Source organism: Lepisma saccharinum, chromosome 17 (assembly GCF_977018435.1).
Source record: "Lepisma saccharinum chromosome 17, izLepSacc3.1, whole genome shotgun sequence".
In the NCBI taxonomy this organism is placed as follows: domain Eukaryota; kingdom Metazoa; phylum Arthropoda; class Insecta; order Zygentoma; family Lepismatidae; genus Lepisma; species Lepisma saccharinum.
In genome coordinates, this window is record NC_139245.1 from 41719870 (window position 1) to 41738788 (window position 18919).

Below are 18919 nucleotides of genomic sequence, written 5' to 3' on the forward strand. Positions count from 1 at the left end.
GGAGCAAGTGTGCGCACACGAGCAAGAAAATTGTGGCCGGGAAACGTATGAAACGGGAAACTAGAGTTGCAACATACGTAAGATCGACTTCAACTTTTGAGGGAAACCTAGATGACAACGCATTAAGCGGGTTGACGATCTTTAGTTGGCCTATGCGGCTTTGATTATCTAACAGTTTCCCTTTTTTTTTTAATGAAGTTCTACAGGGCACAAAGAACATGCTTTTAATGAAAGTGGTTACCGGAAGTTGTCGGCTACCAGGCCAAAAGTTGCTCGCTCACGGGAAATTGCTGTATCTCGAGCTCAGAGCTAGACAGATGGGTGAGACTTCCAGGCGCCACGCATCTTGTATTTTGGAACATTCGTGCGATCTTATCTCGCATTTCTCATCTAGCACTGGTGAATATTTCCAAGGTGGCGCATTCAGCGGGGAAAGAGCTTGACCTCCCATGCACATTGACAAAGAATATCAATGTCCAGCGGGCATTTCGGGCTACTTCCCTGGAGTTGTCAGCAGCTCTTAGGACAAGGAAACATGTCAAGGTCAAGTTAAAATAACGTCCAAGCTCTCTCCACATTCGATCTTCTCTTGTCGACTTAAGCCCCTATCACACGGAACTGGATTTCTAGTTGGAATATTCTAGTTGACGCTGTACTGGCTACCCATTTGCTAGTTTTCGCCTCACACGGTACTTGTTATACCGTACTTGTCGATAGTCTTTCGTTCCCATAATGGCGGCCGCGCGAGATGTAAACAACGTATCACTTCACACTTTTAAAATACGATAACTATTCAACCGAGAGGAATATCGCATCGCATTCAATGGTTTTATGTAGAGAAGAACGGCGCTGATCTCGTACATACTTTACAATGTTTACTATCCACGTATGGACTATCCACGTATGGAAGAATATTTTAGCTTTTTCAATTGTAAACACGCCTTTCGTGCTGTATGCACTCGGAAACCACAGACAAAAAAAAGGCTACTTTGCAAACTCACAGATTATCTTCACATGGTCAAACTTTGCTGTGATTGGCTGTTCCACAGAATCTAGTCGAAGAAGTTAGTAGCAATTAGAACATGTCCTATTCCTCAAAACCAGTCAAGCAGTCAGCCAGGTGGCCATGATTACTACCTAGAAAGTCAGTTCATCGCCAACTAGGGCATTCCAACTAGAAGTCCAGTTCCGTGTGATAGGGGCTTTAGGCAGGTGTCTACTTCAAATTAAGCGAAACCAGTTTTGCGGAAGGGTCTTGTAAACAACTTCGTATTAAAAATTATCCGTATTTCGATTTATCCGTACTGAAATACATTATAAATCCTATCTTATCGGCTGGGGAATGGGAAGAACTTCGGATTAAAGGGTACTTCGTATTAACCAATATCGTATTAACGAGGTTTTCCTGTATATAGATCTTGCTCAAGATAGGGACAGATGGAAGGCCTGTGTTGCTGCAGCCATGAACCTTCGAGTTTAAGAAGGCTAGAAAGTTAGTTAATGTTGCAAAAAGACTTGCACAAGACAAACACAACACATTAAAAACTCAGAATGTACTAAAAGCTTCCTCACAGACAGAGGAAGAGGCCAGCTCATCTCAGATAATGAAAATATTTCATAAAACACTGTTGTTATCACCCAACACGGATGACAAACAGCTGGGAAGATTAAAAGTCTGTCTGAGTAAAGCAAAATTGGCACATTCAACAAGAATATGCCAAACACTCAAAACAATGTTAAACACGACACATCGGAGGGACCAGCCCTTGCAGCAAGTGACCATGTGTTATTGGGGAACCCAACTTAAAGAGTTCAGTATGGGCTGTTATGGGCTTTTACTTTTGAGATAACCCCCCCCCCCCCCCCAAGAGTGTCTCTGTCAGAAACAAAACTCATTAACATACGAAGAGAAAATAATAAATATGCAACAAGCAGAGGAAATGTAAGGTTTTGATGGTCTATACCTTCTTTTATAATTGAGACAATTAAAAAAGGCACTTTCTTTTCTTGTGTTAACTGATATATGGGGAGTTAACAGCCTTCCGCCAGTAGCTGTAAACACGTGTCCACTTTAATTGGGACTGGACCTATGATTTTATGAGAGATACTAACCATCATGTGTCTCCACCAGGTATCGAACCCTAATACCTTTGATTAAAATGCGACGACGGTGGGATTTGCTTTGGTGTATGCTGGGATAACGAACACACTTCTGTTTCAAATGAGAAAGTGTGTCAAAAAACATGGAAGAGGCCTCCCCGATGGCGCAGTGGTAACGTCGTCGCCTCGTGATCAAAGTGTCCAGGGTTTGATACCGGTGGAGGCATATAGTGGCCCGGATCCTACTTTCAACTGTAGGTCTAGTCCCGATTATTAGCCTTTCTGTGCATAAAAGAAAGAAATACACTGCCGATGTATGTGATAAAATAGACAGCAAGACATATGAAAAGTATATTCGGAAAAAATGATTTTCAAATCTTCCTCCACGGACAGTCATTATTCTGGACCAACAGCTGCAAGAATGAACAGCTTCACACCAAGTCATGCAGGAAGGATTTGCATTCTTGTATTGAACAGTACCCATTGACCACTAACTTTTGCTGTGGCGTGCACTACAGTAGACGCTTGATGCACACTGGAGCTTTCTTCTACTGCGCACCATGGGGCAGCACTGTCACCATAAGCCCCATACTGAACTCTTAAGTTGGGCTCACCAATAGACGGCTGTGTCCAATACGCAGTCAGGTAAGAAGAACTTCTCGATGAGAGGGACGGGAGGAGAAATGCCATGCACCTATCATGGGCATGATGATATCAAGTTTGTTCCCAGTTACTGCATCCCAGGTACTGACTGCCACGTGTCAAGAAGGCAACAACTAAACACATTCTGCAGGTTGCCAGCTGGCAGCAGGTGGACGAGAATGTCACCATCTGCATCAGCAGACTTGGCAGCGGCAGAAGCTGCTTGGTTCCCCTGTATGCCCACGAGACTAGGGACCCAACAGAAGCAGACATTAGTGTAACACCATCACCTAATTGAAGTATCGGACACTTCCCATATTACCTGATTGAGAGCAGTTCAGGTAAAGGGGTAGCATATCTTTTGAGGCTTAACTTGGAACAACGTCGCAGCACAGCATACAAGTGTGGACTTATACTGTGTTGTGAGGTAAGTTAATTAAGAGTACACTAGTGCAGCTAGTACAGGAGAAGGATGTTTTATCTCATATTTGATTACGCATTGTGACATGTGGAATAAACCAACAGGTCACAATTGGCCAATTGCAAAAAGGTACAGATCTCCAGCAAAATTGGAACAGAAGTAGTTATTTACACATTTTCTTGGAATAGACTAAATATACTTACTTCGTCATTGAACCAACTTGTGCGCACAATCTGCTTGTTTCCTGGTAGCACTGAAGATGGAAGTAACTTCTTTTTCTCTACTTGTAATGTTCTTAAACACTCACTGAAACAAAGCAAGATGAAATTGCATTTACTATGTAACTGCAAAATATTTATATGGATACTAAAACAGCACCAGTATACTGGTTATAGTTTTTTCAACGAACTACTAATGAGGTTAATTTATATCACATTTTCTTACATAATCAAACTGAGGTAATTCATTTTTTAAGAATTATTAACTTACCAACATTACATTTCTACAATTATTTTTTTAGGGATAGATTTCTCAATGTTCAAGATTTAACTACTTTAAACGCAAACACCACTAGCAGCAAAAAGGAAATGATTTGAGAAATTACAAATTTGCACATAACATGAAAAATATCTATTTTGGGTTGAAATCTTATGATATTGATCAATTAGCCCACAGAAGACTGAATGAAAGAGACAAAGCCAAAGAATGTACGCTTGAAAAGCTTAGCACATACTAATGCACAATATACTCACTGCATTCATCTTGTCTGCCAAAGAGCAAGAACATACACGAGAAACAAAGAACACATGAAAATGTATTTTTAAATGTGTATGGTGTTTCTTCTTGTTTGGCTCCTTTCTGCTACATAAAGAGAAACATTATTTTCCTGTAGTTTACGGTTATTACAAGCATAAGAAAACAGTTTTCTTTGTGACGTTTCAGGAGAACACACGCTCCTTTCATCAGACATTTATTTTCATTTTGACTAAAGTCCCTCCATGGAACAGAGGGAACAGGCTGTTCCCTCCTACTTACTGCGCTTTTGGGCTATTTAAATTATTTATATTAACATAATAAGAACACTTTTCTCTCGAAATCAACGTTTCCAAAAGTAACACTGAACAAAATCTTTCACCGTGGCTGGATGTTTGTTGACGTCACCTACCCCCAACGCATCATGGTTCTCACCCCATGCTCTACCATGGTCTCTTAGTATCATGCCCTCTACTGTCTGAAGCCGAGTATTTCCGACCATGCGCGAAAGTAAACGATCCCCAAGGCACCACGGAAGCTGAACGCTCTAGCTGTTCCCTCAGATAGATATTGCGGATTCACTTTTCTTCCAGTTTTTGCTATGTGCTGAAGTTTAATCGCGTCATAAGTGATACTTTTGAGTGTAGAAAGTCCATAACTTCCTAATATCGTTGAGAACTTGCGTCCGACATTCATAACGAACTGGAAAAATCTTCTACAGTCTAAGCATCTGCTAAATGCCTTGGCTAAACGCTGGGAAATAGCTTCCGAGGGAACAGCTCACATCCACCTGTTCCACCAACCCCAAGACCAAAGTTTCAAGGCATGCAGTGGCAGGACAAGAAGCGAATGTTGCGAGTGTTGTATGATTGATCGGCTGAGGACGAAAGCCTTTAGTTCATTGAACTTTGCAGAAAATACAACAAACCAACACATATTCTAACTGAATTAAAAACTAAAACGAAATCATACACAGAGCATTTTCAAACGAGTTACTACAACTCTGTAAATTATTAACTGGATATTCTACCAGTGGCAAATTATATTGTTGTCCTTGTTTAATCCTGAGAAGGGAGTCTGGAACAGGTCGGGTTTTGTCACATTAACAACTTCTACTAACAGGGTGGCTACTCACCGGGAATTCCTTGAATTCCGGGAATTATGCGTGAATTATTGGCTCCGGGAATTGTGCGTGAATTCTGCTTGAAATTTTCTCTGTAGACACGAAAAATTGCAACTTTTTCAAATCCCAATTCCATTGAATTTATACATATTTATTAATGACCTGAAACAAGTTTTTCACAGTTTAGGTTTTATTTTTATTGAGGAAGGTAAATAAAGCTGCGTGGAAAATAAAACAGAATTCTCTCAATCCATTTGCTTTGTTAGTGTTCTCTGAAGAACAATCCATCTGATAGACTGAAGATTATTGCAAGATAAAATATCTTGAAGTTGATGGTAAATTTAAAATTCTTATAGAATTAACAATTTTTCGTAGATTACTATTTCCCGTAACATATGTGACTTGTGTTTGTAGATGTATTTATAGTCCCGAGTAGCAGTGGCGTGCTCAGGATTTTTGTAAGGGAGGGGTTACCTATACTTTTTCTCGGTAGTCCGCCCTCATTTTGTCATATTTTCCTACTGCCGAGTAGCTATGTGAAATGACAAATGTAAAATCCGCGCCTTAAATTATATATATGTACCGTCCAAGTGAATTAGAATTATTGGATTCATTGGAATCGCACAAACCATATATTGTTAATATAAGTATTTGTTTGTGTGTATGTGTGTGGGTGGTGAGAGACTGTAAAACCTTAGTTTCAAATAGAGAAAACATCTGCTTGAATTTTTGTAAAGTTCGCTTTGAAAACCGGGAATTATACTTGAATTTTACTATGGTCCTACAGTAGCCACCCTGACTAATCTAGCGAACGTCATGAAAAACTCAACCATCTGTGTGCCATTATTGGATTGAGAAAGTTTGAATTACAAGAATACTCAACTCTATGAAAAAACGTCAACTTAATCTACGAATAAAGAGATGAAACAGGTCACGACAAAATATTATTTTCTTTCTCTGATGACTCACAAATTTATATCAAATTTTTCTTTGTTGCGCATCAACAATTTTATTTTTAATGTTTTCTTTATATTATATCACATTTGCTTTAAAATTATTATTGTCATATAATTTTAAAGTGCCTCATGTTTGTCACTTCTGACATTTCAATAAGGGTTGAATTTTACTTGATCTATTGTATTATATTACGACACCCATGCGATGGGGAGCAAGTGCAGGTGACCTGTTCCCCTGCCTGATTTATCACCGCACGCCACTGATGTTACAGTTTTCATTATTTAATTTATTCCAGTGTTCTTCTGCAATAAATGAAGCTTCCCAGACATTCAACTCTGTGTTTCCCGTTAATCTTTTTAAAACCCTTCTCTTTTTAATCAAATGCTTCTCTTCGATGATATGAGTTGACAAACCTGTTCTTGGGTTTAGATTTATAATGTCCAAATCGTGTTCGTGCCATCTTATTGCAATTTTCCTTGCTGTTTGTCCCACATAATCCTTTGAACATGAACAACTTATATATTCCTGTGGTTTCCACATCTGGTAGAGAGTTTCTCATTTTGAATTCATTAAATGTACATTCCAAACTTCTTGGTGATTTAAAAACAATTTTGAAATTAAAACTTCTAAAAATTTTTGCAATTTTATGTGAGAATCCCTTGTGGAATGGAATGCACACAAATTTCTTTTTAACAGATTTTTCATCTTTGTCTGTATTTCTCTTTTCCTTTAGTTTTCTTGCGACTTGTTTTTTGATTTGGTTTATTCTGTTAGTGTGAAAGCCATTTTCTTTTGCTATATTAAACAGCCTTTCTTCTTCATTTTTGATATCCTCATTATAAGAACATAGTCTTTGTGCTCTCAGGAAAAAAATTAAAAATATGTTATCCATTGTTATACGCGAATGTTCTGAATTGGCATGGATGTATTTTTCCCCCGCTAATTTTTTCCTATGGACTGATGTTTGAATTGTTGAGTCAGTTGTTTTAATTTGCAGATCAAGGAAAGAAATTACATTGTTATTCGTGGGTTCGCAAGTGAATTTTATGCGACGATGTGATTCATTTAACAATTTAAATATGTCCATGATGGTGTTCTCATTTTTAGCAATAATTAGCACATCATCTACATATCTGATGTAGAGTTTGATATCCGCACCTATCGCATTAACAATTGGAGATTCTATGTAATGAAAGAAAATGCTGGAGATGATTCCGGATACTGGGTTTCCCATTGATAGACCATTACTTTGCTGATAGATTTTGCCATCAAATATAAAGTAATTGTAATTTGCACATACAGTAAACCATCGAACCATTTCCCATGATTCTACTGGGTTAACCTTCATCTCAATAAGCCATCTGTGTAATGCATCTGTGGCACCTTCTATTGGGACACTAGGATATAAATTTTCAACATCAAAACTTGCAATACGATACTCATTATTCCAAACAATATTTTTTAGTTTCTGTTTCACTTCGTATGCATTTTTAACACTGAATTTTGTTTGTTGTTTAATTATAGCAAGTCTTTCAACTGAATTTTGTTTGTTGTTTAATTATAGCAAGTCTTTCAACTAAATATTTGGATAGTTTGTATGGAGGATGTGTGAAAGTTGCAATGATGGGTCGTATTGGAGTTCCCAGTTTGTGAGTTTTTGGTAGTCCAAAGGCAATCGGCAGGGTTGAACTTTTGACAATGAGTTTTTTCTTAATTTCTCTTGGTATCGTGATACTGCTTTCAATTACTTTCTTTACCTCATTTATTATTTTAGTTATAGGGTTTCGAGAGGTTTCTGTGAAATTGTTTACTTTGAAACATTCTTCCATTTTTTTCTTTATAGTCCTTAATTCGGATAAGGACAGGTTTATTTTCCTTGTCCGATTTTATTAAGAAAATGTAGTTTTCTTTCAACCAGATCTTGAAGCCATGAACTTTTTCCCCCAACCTTATATGCTCTTTCTCCCATTCTGTGTATTTTGGACCTCTGTTATTTCTTCTGTTGTATTCAAAACTTAACCGTTCATCAAGAGCATCATGTGTAAGACTTCGTAATTTTCTCTTTTCCTCCTCATCATCTAAGAAATTCAGTGCTTTTTCTATTGAAATCACAAAATCTTCCTTGTGTATATAAGCACTACCAACTGAAAATTTCATTCCGAATTGAAAAATTTCTATATACTCATCAGGTACCTCAATATCCGTAAGATTTATAAATAATCTGTTGTCAATGTTTTTAGTTTATATTTTACCAGTGACATTAACTGCTTCCCTTCTTTTATTGTTGTTGTATATAACTTGTTCTTTTTAAAGATACAGTTATAACCATTGTTATAACTGTATCTTTAGTCAAAATGAAAATAAATGTCTGATGAAAGGAGCGTGTGTTCTCCTGAAACGTCACAAAGAAAACTGTTTTCTTGTAATAACCGTAAACTACAGGAAAATAATTCTATAATGCAAGCAATGCTTACATACAAGAAAAATAAAGAGAAACACATTCTGATAAGCTATTTATGTGAACATACCCATTTTTGGAATTTGATCCAGCCAATACCATTAGTTTATCGCTCTCTGTTGTGTGATGAACATCTACGAGGTAACAATTGTCTGCTTGCTTCCTCTGCAATATAATATATGTCTGCATATAAATAAAATAATCTAGCTTACTTGTGAGTTAATAGAACTTTTAAAATATCAAAATTGCCTTTTCCTATTGTCCACAAAATAATACCATCATAAGAAAACTGATATTATGACAATAATATGTAATAATATAAAAATCTTAAAATTTAACCATGATGTAAATCAACATTTTCAAAATTGACAGATGGATCAAATATAATATGTGAAAATTCCTAGTCTTATTATGAGAGATTGTTATCCACCATTGCTGACTTTAAGGACTTTCTGCAAGTACAATGTTAACCATGAAAGATTATTGGTTACATAAAGCACTGTACAACCTAACTGAATTCTTGGAAAATGCAGTAAAACCTTGTTAATCTGGACTAAAGGGGGGGGGGGATAAGTTGACCGGTTTAATGAAAGTCCAGATTAACTGAAATAACCTAAAAGAACATAAGAAAGTGCATTAAAACCCCATTTATAGCAACAGAACACGTTTATTATGGTGTATTTAAAGGGCATGGGCATAAATACACTATACAGTACAGTACAAAGTCTGCGGGAAACAGAATTTCATCAGAGGTTGACTGTTTCTTCTTTGGGAAGTTCTCTTGTTGACTTCTAGCCACATTTAAAACCTTGCATTCGGCTTTTTCTTCTTCTTTTGCCTGTCTGGATTAACGAGGTTTTACTGTAGAATGGAAGACTAGTATATGTATGTAGCACATGTATGGAAATACATACTTAGATATATTCCTCTTCTGCATGTATGACCATTTTGTAACATAATTATCTTTGTAATATTATATTTAGATAACTACATGTAGACAAAACTTATACTATTCAATTTGCTTATTTTGACATGCCTATGTATCACATGTTTTACAGAAAAAAATTTCTTATTATTATCAGAATAAAAATAAGGGAGTAGCAAACTGCCCCCCTTTCCTTTCAGTTCCAGAGCAAAAACTGTGCCAACCAGGCTATACTAGTACTGAGTGTCTTCCAAAATTCTTAATCTTTATTTATTCGACCACCTACTCAAGTAAAGTTGGAAATTAGGAATTAAGAAAATAAATATTCATTTAATGAAAAACCCATACCAAAAAGCCAGTCAAGATGAAAATTGAAGCTGTATTTAACAATTAGAATTAGACTTGCTTTATCTATTAATGCATCCACAGAGTGGCTACAAACAAGCAAAAATGAAATTCCCTGACTCTTCCAGGTTTTCCAAGACAAAATTTACATTTTCCCCTGACAATTACAAACTAAACTAAATCGATGTTTTTGCAAATAGAAATAATAAACTCATACAGATCCAGGTATGGATTTGTTAAGTACCAATATTATGTTCTATGGAATTGACTTAATTTCTCTATTCTCTATGATTTAAATTCAAACAGCAAAATAGTGAATTTGGAAATTATTACAATTCACAAGCTAGGGAAGGATTACGGAATTTTATCATACATAGTAAGTTTAAAATAAAATACTTGATTATTTTTAAAGTTACGACTAAATGAGATAAGAGTGAAGAGTGATTGATTAAGAAATACAATTTGTAATTTATCAGTCTCCTTATACATTCTTGGTATTATATGTTGATATTTCCACTGAGGTTTGGAACCCTCTGCTTGCAAGAAACCATGAGTACAGACTCATTTTTTGATGCATAAAGCTACTTCTCTCTTCTCTGTAAAGCAAACAACTTAACTCTTGCATATACAGTAAGTGAAACAATTGAATTGTACAAAAGAAAGTGTCATATTTCCTTACATTATCAATGTGATTTCTGCTTCAGTACAGTGTATCCAAGTGAGGTACTGTGAAACTGACAACATGCAGTTATACCATTATTGCTGATGAAAAGGGTATGTAGATATTAGAAATTTAATGCAAGGAATTTATAGAATTGCATTGTATAGGTACGTGATTTAGCTAAGCACACATTAAAACAGGAACACACTAAAGTGAGAATCATAGAACTTAAGACCTGTAAACAAAAGCATGTGTACCCTAACAGTGTTGCAAACTTATGGAAAAAAATAATCCACATAGCCTACAAGGTGTAAAAACATTCCATTTGTCAACAGATGCGGTATAAGCAGTGTATCACTGAGTGATGACCTGTTGAAAGTTATTGAATGTATGTTAAAAAAAAAGTTTAATAAATGTACATCTTGCCTGGTGGCCGATTTTCAGACTCATCATCGAAGTTCCCTGGCTCGAATCCCGGCATGGGTGTTATTTGTGAGTATCCCTTCATCAATTTCATCTGACAATCACTCATTCTCATCGTCGGGATTAGCCAAACGTGGAAGAAAAGTAATGCTAAATTAAAAAAATCAAATACAAAATGTACATCTTATCCCCCAGAAGTAAGATGGTTCCGTACCAAAGGATTAATTTTCTCTCATCTTTTACTAAAAAAACCTTGCTAGAAGAATGTGACACATGAGATAAATTACATTTTGAAACCGGGGTTTCTTCATTAAATTTATTTGATGTTGGAAAGTGTTATGATTTATTATTATAGATAACGAAAGTAAGCTAATACATATGATTTGATTGACTAAATTAATAATTATGCAACAAAGACACCAAGGGAAATTAAAACGGCAACTTAGAGAAGCATAAAAGTGGGGAAAGAAAACTGTAGAATACATAAATATTTTGAGGCAGTCACATTTTATTGTACGCTACATATAAAATAAAATGCACATTTGGGGGTGAATTTTTAAATATTGTCACATTTTTCTTCTCTCTTGTTGTGAGGTGCTCATTTTAAATCAACCTCCCTCACCCTCGGCCTGCCCTCCTTCACCCGCAAAAGTATTCCGGAGTGTGAGGATGTCACCATCCGGATGGTGAACACCTCTGTATTATAGATCGACTCCTGCATCCCACCCCCTTCCCCATCCCCGGAGGATCGTCACTGACAATGTGAAATCACACTATCATATGCCGACAATCGACATACCACTTCCGTTTCTGTACTTGACTTAGTGAGAAGTATTGTGGTTGGCAACAGCTTAATAACGGATTTCTTCCGCATCATGTAGTCCGTTCTATGAAAGTACGCTAATGGAAGAAAAACGTGTAAATCACATTGGATTATAAATTTTAAAATATATTTTCATTAAAGGTTTATGTTTATAATAATAATACGTGATTATTGTATAAATTACAATTGATCACGTGAACAGCAAGAAAATAGCGCCAGTTTCGAACATGGCGACTTCCATGCGTGCAGGAAGGTCTACCGTGTTTTCAGAGTAGTCTTTCGGAAATACAGCCGTTTGAAAAGTGGCAAGAAGCAGGTTGTTCTTAACGTTTATGTGACGTTGTGTCGGTGCTATCCTGAGCAAGCAGTGAAGTTGGTGCCCAAGTGTAATTGTGTGTCTGCGTCTTTGTGTTTTTGTTGTGTTGAAAGAAAGGAAGTTTTTGGTGTGGTGAAAGAAAGGAAAACGACCGGTCAAGTTGCGAGTCCCGCAAAAAAAAAACACATTGTTGCTCGTATAAACAAGTACACCGATTTTGAGATAAGCGCAATACAATGCGAGGTGCTTTCGTATTCTTTCAATCAAAGAGCCATCCTGTCCACTGTGGAGAAGATGTTGATAGTGATGATTGATGACGATCTCCCCAATTTTAGCAGTCGACGTTAAATCGCCTCTTGTGCCAGGTTGAGTTCCTTTTTGGCAAGCAAATTTGACAGACCGTACTCTGACAGGATGATGTCTAGCGCCGAAAATGCCTCAAGTTCAAAAAGGAACTGCTGAATCAAGGTAAGAAAATACATTACTTGCATGAGACGTGCATAAATAATGTGCTTATTATCGTCTTCTTGTTTTCTAGTGCACGAGAAACCGAGAGAAAGATAAACAATCTCTTTTTATTCCCCAGCTTATCTTTGTTTAGCTTCTGCTAAAACTAGCGGTATTTGTTGCACAAAGGAGAAAACAATACTCCACATGTCAACAATGTTGGGCAATAATTTGGTGGAAATAAAAGCAAAAGGCTTGAGTTACTGAAACAAATCTCTCTCTCTCTCTCTCTCTCTCTCTCTATCTCTCTTGTATAACTTTGGCGCTGTCATACTGAGAGAGGAGGGGGGAAGGGGGATCTGTTAACCCAGTGTCAGATAAATTGAACTTTTGGCGTAGAAAAATATGTTCATTCTTGAACAAGAAGACGTATTTAATCACTTGTAGAAAATGTATTATACTTCAATGTGTAGATTATCAGTTAAAATAAGAATACGTTTTTCCATGTTACGTAAAATTAAAGGTTGCAAGTGAGCAGCATATGATGACCGCACCATTCACGAACAGCTGGCACGGAGTGATACGTTACTCGAAGTGAGACGGTTGTTTACAGAAGGTCGGAAGGTTCGTGATTCTTACTTTAATAATAAATGCTTCTTAAAGTTCATATACGAGAAGCATCCTGAAAAAAGCTATATACAGTCAACTCTCGATTTCACAGTTCCCGGGAAAAGGGTCGTTAATTCGAAGGGGTCGTTATTGGAATCTGCACCAATTTTCAGTTTAAACGAAGCTCAAATGGACACAAAGATGCCTAGGAGATGGTAACACCATTTATCCTGGTAGTTATACAACCTGTTATGCACAGGATGCGTGTTGTGAGAAGGAAAATAGAACATGAAAATGTTTTCACAAAAAAGAATTTAAAATAATGTTACCTTCTTTCAATTGTGCACAGGCGTTGCTTTTCCAGGAAATTCTTACAATTATAGTTCATGAGAAACCCGTTTGCACAGACCAATGGAAAGGAAAACAATCTCTCGTTAATTGCAAGCGAAACTCGAAGAATCTTGACACCAGTCACACTGGTGCCAGCAAAAGTCTGGAGATAATCGGGCAGAATGAATGTTGGATTTTATACGGGTTTACTGGATCATTGTCTGTTACAAGATTAACTGGTAAGATTAGATCTCTCGGGAGAAACAACACACAATCTCTACGTACCAGACAAAAAAAAAAAGGCAGGGCTGTAATTTTCATTCTGGTTCGGCTGTGTAAAATACATCGTAAAAAAAAGTCACTTTTCTTTGCTTCAACCAACTTCATTCACCCTCCTCCCCCATTTAAGGGAGCAGTCCAAACTCCTTCCTTGACTTGCATTGTAATCCAGCGTGAAAAAGGAAACGCGCAACTTGCGATCCGTTTTCACCCAATGTGTATTCTAGGACAGGTCATTAAACAGCGTCCCAGTCGATAATCATTAGGGTTTGGAATTGAATTTCACTTTAAACTGTATATTTAGTCCTGATTAGCCCATTAGCATAAAATGAACTGAAAACAAGCTTTATGAAACTGCGCATTTTCACATATCAAATGGTATATCCTTATTTACTCTCATGTTAATCGACGATTTAATGTTGGATTTACGAGTATTCTCAATCTCAAACACCCACCCCTCCAAACGTTTTCACCTTGAATAATGTCTTTTTAATCGGTCTCGGCGACCATTCCTACATTGAACACTTTCCTTTTTTTTTCCCCCACATGAATGGTTCTGAAGAAAAGCTAATGCAAATTAAATTTACAGATTTGCTTATCAGAAGGCCCAGAACATGAAGTTGTTTTAACTATTGTTTTCCTTTCTGGAGATCGAATTTCATTATTGTCAAATCAAACCAGCTTTGGGAGATTCAAAACAATAACTTTTTCCTTCGCGCTGGATGAGTCATCAATGTTATCGGCAAGCAAGAGCTTTGCAGACGCTAGACAAAACACTGGCGCCAGCTGCATCGTAAAAACAGTGGCTGGAAGTTCGAGCAACAGGTGGTGGAAGAGAAAAATCCCAGCATTTTAAAGATAACGCAACTGTCAAAGAGGGAACTTTTACTGACCCTTGCTTTACTTTTTACCAAGCAACAGACAATAATACGGGCAATATTTCCTATGCAGACAACAGCATAAAAAAAAAGACCTGAATTATGCAATTATCAACATTGCCGTGCACACCAGTGGCGGAGAATGAGCTAAGGAAGGGGGGGGGGTCACTTTTCAATTTTTTTTACTTGTTCTATGGTTTTTGTTAGTTTTCAAGAATATATCCAGAACTGGTTGCTCCATTTTAGATGTCAATGGAAAGGAAGAGGGGTGGGTCCTTTTCCACCCTCGCCTGTAATCAGCCCGTGTGCACACGCGAGCAAAAAAATCGTGGCTGAAAGAATTGGCATCGCCTCCCCCCACCCCCATGTTTGCTGACAGGAAAAGAGGGAGAAGTCAGTCAGTCAACGGAACACTTTTTTGGCAGATATTACGACATCGACACAATTAGGAAAACATATGAAGTGGGAAACTGGAGTTATGATGCACATAAGATCGAAGTAAACTTTTGTGGAAACCTGGATGACAACGAATTAAGCAGGTTGGCGATCTTTAGTTCGCCTATGTGGTTTTGATTATCTATAACAGTTTCGCTTTTTTTATGAAGTGTTGCAGGGAACAAAGAACACGCTTTGAATGAAAGTGGTTACCGGAAGTTGTCAGCTACAAGGCCGAGAGTTGCTCACTCACGTGAACCTGCTGAAATCTAGGTCAGAGCTGGACAGATGGGCCAGACTTCCAGGCGTCACGCATCTGTATTTTCGAACATTCCTGCTATCTTATCTGTCAAGGTGGTGTATTTATCGATGAAAGAGCTTGACCTGCCATACACATTGGCAAAGACTGCAAGTCCAGCAGTCATTTCGGGCTCCTCCTCCCCGAGTTTTCAGCAGCTCTTAGGACCAGGAAACAAGTCAAGTCGATTTAAAATAACATTCAAGCACATTCAATCTTCTCTTCTCGCGTATCCAAGAGCAAGCGTGGCAAAACAAGCCTGGCACGTTGGCTAGCAGCCGTCGGGTGCGGGGTAACATTGGTGCGCTTGAGGTAGGGGGAGGGCAGAGGTTAAGTGCTATTGGATATCACTCAAGCATGGTGTGGTGGTGTCTATTTTTAGTTCAGACCCAATTGTGAGCGGTAGAGCGCTCGTAAAGGGAATGATTGGCCGATTTGCTTCAATTTTTCAACTTTTTTTCCAAATCTTTCACAGTTCCCGGGAAAAGGTTGTTACTTCGAGAGGGTTGTTATACCTGGGGTCGTAGAATCGAGAGTTGACTGTACGCAGCACTAGTGGTCGGAGAACAACTCACACACATGTAGGCAGGAAGAAGTAGCATGTAGCTGTAATCTGGTACAGTCGCAATGCAGCCGTATTAGGACAGTTGTAGGTTAAAGATTGCAGCTCTCATAAAGTCTCCCACCGACTGCGATGTAGCCTACGTGTAGTAATCAGATTTTTGCACGCTCAGAATTTGGCACAGAGCCACCAGCAATCGTGTGAGATGTGTAGACCGGACGTCGTGAGTGATAGTATGGTCAGACGATGATGTAGACAATTCACGGAAGGCCAATCGAATGTGCACAACCCCATACAGCTGAGTACAAGTGGGCCCTTTGCATCACTTCAGGTGAGAGACCTTGGACCACTTCCTGTACAGCCCTGGCCTTGCATGTACAGCCTTTCATCTCTCTGTTTAACTGAAGACGTTTCTGGCAGGACAAGGATTTCACAGCTATACTTTGGTAGAGATAGTTCCAGTCTTTGCTGTCAGACCCACATGCCATGGGCATAGAAAATTTAGTGCCATGCTACGACAAATGGCAGAACAACGGTGGTGATTATGACGAAAATTAGGTTAGGACTCACTGTTACTAATTACAACTGATATTCTTGTTTTATTTATGCCAAATCGTTAGGGACCTTGATTTTTCTGTTTTTCAAATTGGTGTATTTTTTTTATTTTTACTATTCGGTGTTATTTTTCCCAGAATTCACATTTTCATTTTAGCGCATTTTCTGGCAAATAGCTGAAATTATACCTTCATGGTGTCTTTAAACTACTGTTTCAAATTGTAAGTCACATGGCCTACACCTCTTCTGAAAGTTTGATATCTTGAAAGTAATTTTCCATACCCCCTTTTTAATTTTAAGATAAGGGTTTTAGATAATGGAATTTTCCCCGTATATAATGAAGAGTGCATAATGACCATAAGTGGCGACCCACACAAAAATTTTAAATCAATCATTCTCACATGACAGATACTGATATATGATGGCACCAAAAATTGGCATTATATTTTTTGACTTGTTAGTGTTACGTTTCCCAAAATTCGCATCTTTGTTTCAAAACATTTTTCTGACAAATATACCGAAACTTAATACTCCATTGTGCTTTTAAACTATTATTTTAAATTGTAGGTCACATGGTCTACATATTTTCGTGACAGTTTGATATGTTGGAATAGATTTTTGAGGAAGTAAAAGTAAAGTGCTCCCCTGTTCTTAGCACCAAGCCATGAAGGCATATAGGTGTGAAGTTAGGTCGCCACACTTTCTTGATCACGGCTGAAGGTGGGGGTGATGTGATCAGCACCATGCTCCTGGCTACCTTTATCCCTCAAAGTTTCCTCCAGGTACCTGCTTGATATGATGCTGGGTGGGTGCCGGAGCAGTTTGAATAAGTGGAAAAGATCCCGGTTCTCCACTGCAGGGGATTGACCCCGGGTCTCTCGCATGGTAGTCAGATGCCCTAACGACTGAACTCCATGTTTTCTCGCTCGACAAATGCCAATGGTGCGCATTTAGCTTGGTAATTCAAAACACATCTCGCGGGACAAATACTGAAGATGTGGCTCCCTTGTGACGGTAGATACGCACTTGATGTCCTGTTAGAACCCTGCACACTTTGCTCTGTGATGCAAATGGTTTTGATAGAAGTTGAAAAAATCGTGGGAAATACATGATTTAATGTGGCTGTCGGAATTATTCCATGTATAACATGAATAAAATGTTGGAAAACTTGCACGTTCTATGTACACACTACAAGTATAATTTGTTGACTTTTTGACCTACCCTTTACTTTTCCTTGACTTTTATGACTGGTAGACATCCGGTAGTAGAACAAATTATAAGTTACCTGCAGAGATTCGGCTACTTTGTCCCTGGAAAATGTCAAGAAAGGTGCACCATCTTCTATCCTCCACAACTGTAAGTCTTCTGTGTGTGTTATGCAGGAGAGGCTTCTGTCCTTCCCTTCTTGAGAAAACCAACGAAGTTTACCCTATCAAAAGAACAGAAAAATGTCTTAACACAACACACAATCAAGTTCTTGTGTATGATACACTATGCAATGGGCCTCCAGTTGAACTCCACCTGCATCTTAGCTGTTTCCAATCTGGGTGATCTCATAAGGACAACAGCAAGGAAAATACAAATTATTTTGAATCCACTTATATGTATTCTTCAAAATGATCTCCTTTCAACTCAACTCAACTCACTGCAAAATAATTGTCCACAGCTTGTACCACTTCAATTTTCCCAGAAAATTTTATCTCTGAGCCATTTCTTCAGATCTAGAACATATGGCAGTGAAACAGGGCTAAATCTGGCAAGTAGGCTGGATGCTTCTACAATTCAAACTTCAGTTCATGAATATTACCCATAGAAACTGCTGAAGTGTGAGCAGTTGAGTTGTCCTGGTGATAGAGATATGTGGTCACTTTCTCTCAATTCATTGCTCAAAGTCTGTAATAAATTTGAGTACTACTTACCAGTAACTGTTTTTGTTTCCTCCAAGAAGTTAATGAAAATTGTGTCCTGTGCATCCCAGCCTACTGTGCCATGACATTTCCTGCAGATGGTGTAGGTGTCGCGACTCTTCTTCTAATATTCCTAAGTCAACGACCAACCATTCTAATATTCCTAAGTCAACGACCAACCATGTCACCATGTGCAGTGGTGGACCTACATCTGATCAACAGTTACACCGGTGCAAAAATTTCATTTGTGTTGCACTTGAAATGCTGCTAACACTCAGATGAGAGACCATCTCAAACATGTTCCAGGTGTAATGTGAGCAAACATGATAGTCATCGAGCATAAAGTTTCCTCATACCCAAATGTTCATGTAAGATGTTGTAAACATGTTCAACCAAGTTACACAACATAACTGCTATTTCTCTAACTTTCAACTACATGTATTGATCATTCAAAAGAACATTGTGTCTGAACTTGTCAGCTCATCTGGGCATCCAGTGACAGTAGTTGAATTCAGCAACCCTTGAGTGGACTGTTTTAAATGAGGGGGAAGATTCACCAAGAACAGGATCATCTTGGCTTTCCCCTTAAAGAAGCAAAGTTTTATGACAGCACCTTTTTTGGGGAAATCGTCTCAGTGTCTTCTTTTTTGAACATCGATCAAAGACTACACA

The 18919-nt window shown here is 38.0% G+C and overlaps 1 protein-coding gene across 1 annotated transcript in view; it reads right to left on the bottom strand.

Annotated features, from left to right (window-relative positions):
- The window catches only part of LOC146001282 (WD repeat-containing protein 89), a 56899-nt gene that overhangs the window by 10872 nt on the left and 27108 nt on the right, over positions 1-18919 (bottom strand). Inside the window, exons 7-9 of the mRNA XM_083138582.1 lie at positions 17626-17769; positions 8525-8619; positions 3367-3469 (exon numbers count right to left, since the gene is read on the bottom strand). Coding sequence (XP_082994708.1) covers positions 3367-3469; positions 8525-8619; positions 17626-17769 — 342 coding nt within the window. The remainder of the gene's footprint in view (positions 1-3366; positions 3470-8524; positions 8620-17625; positions 17770-18919) is intronic.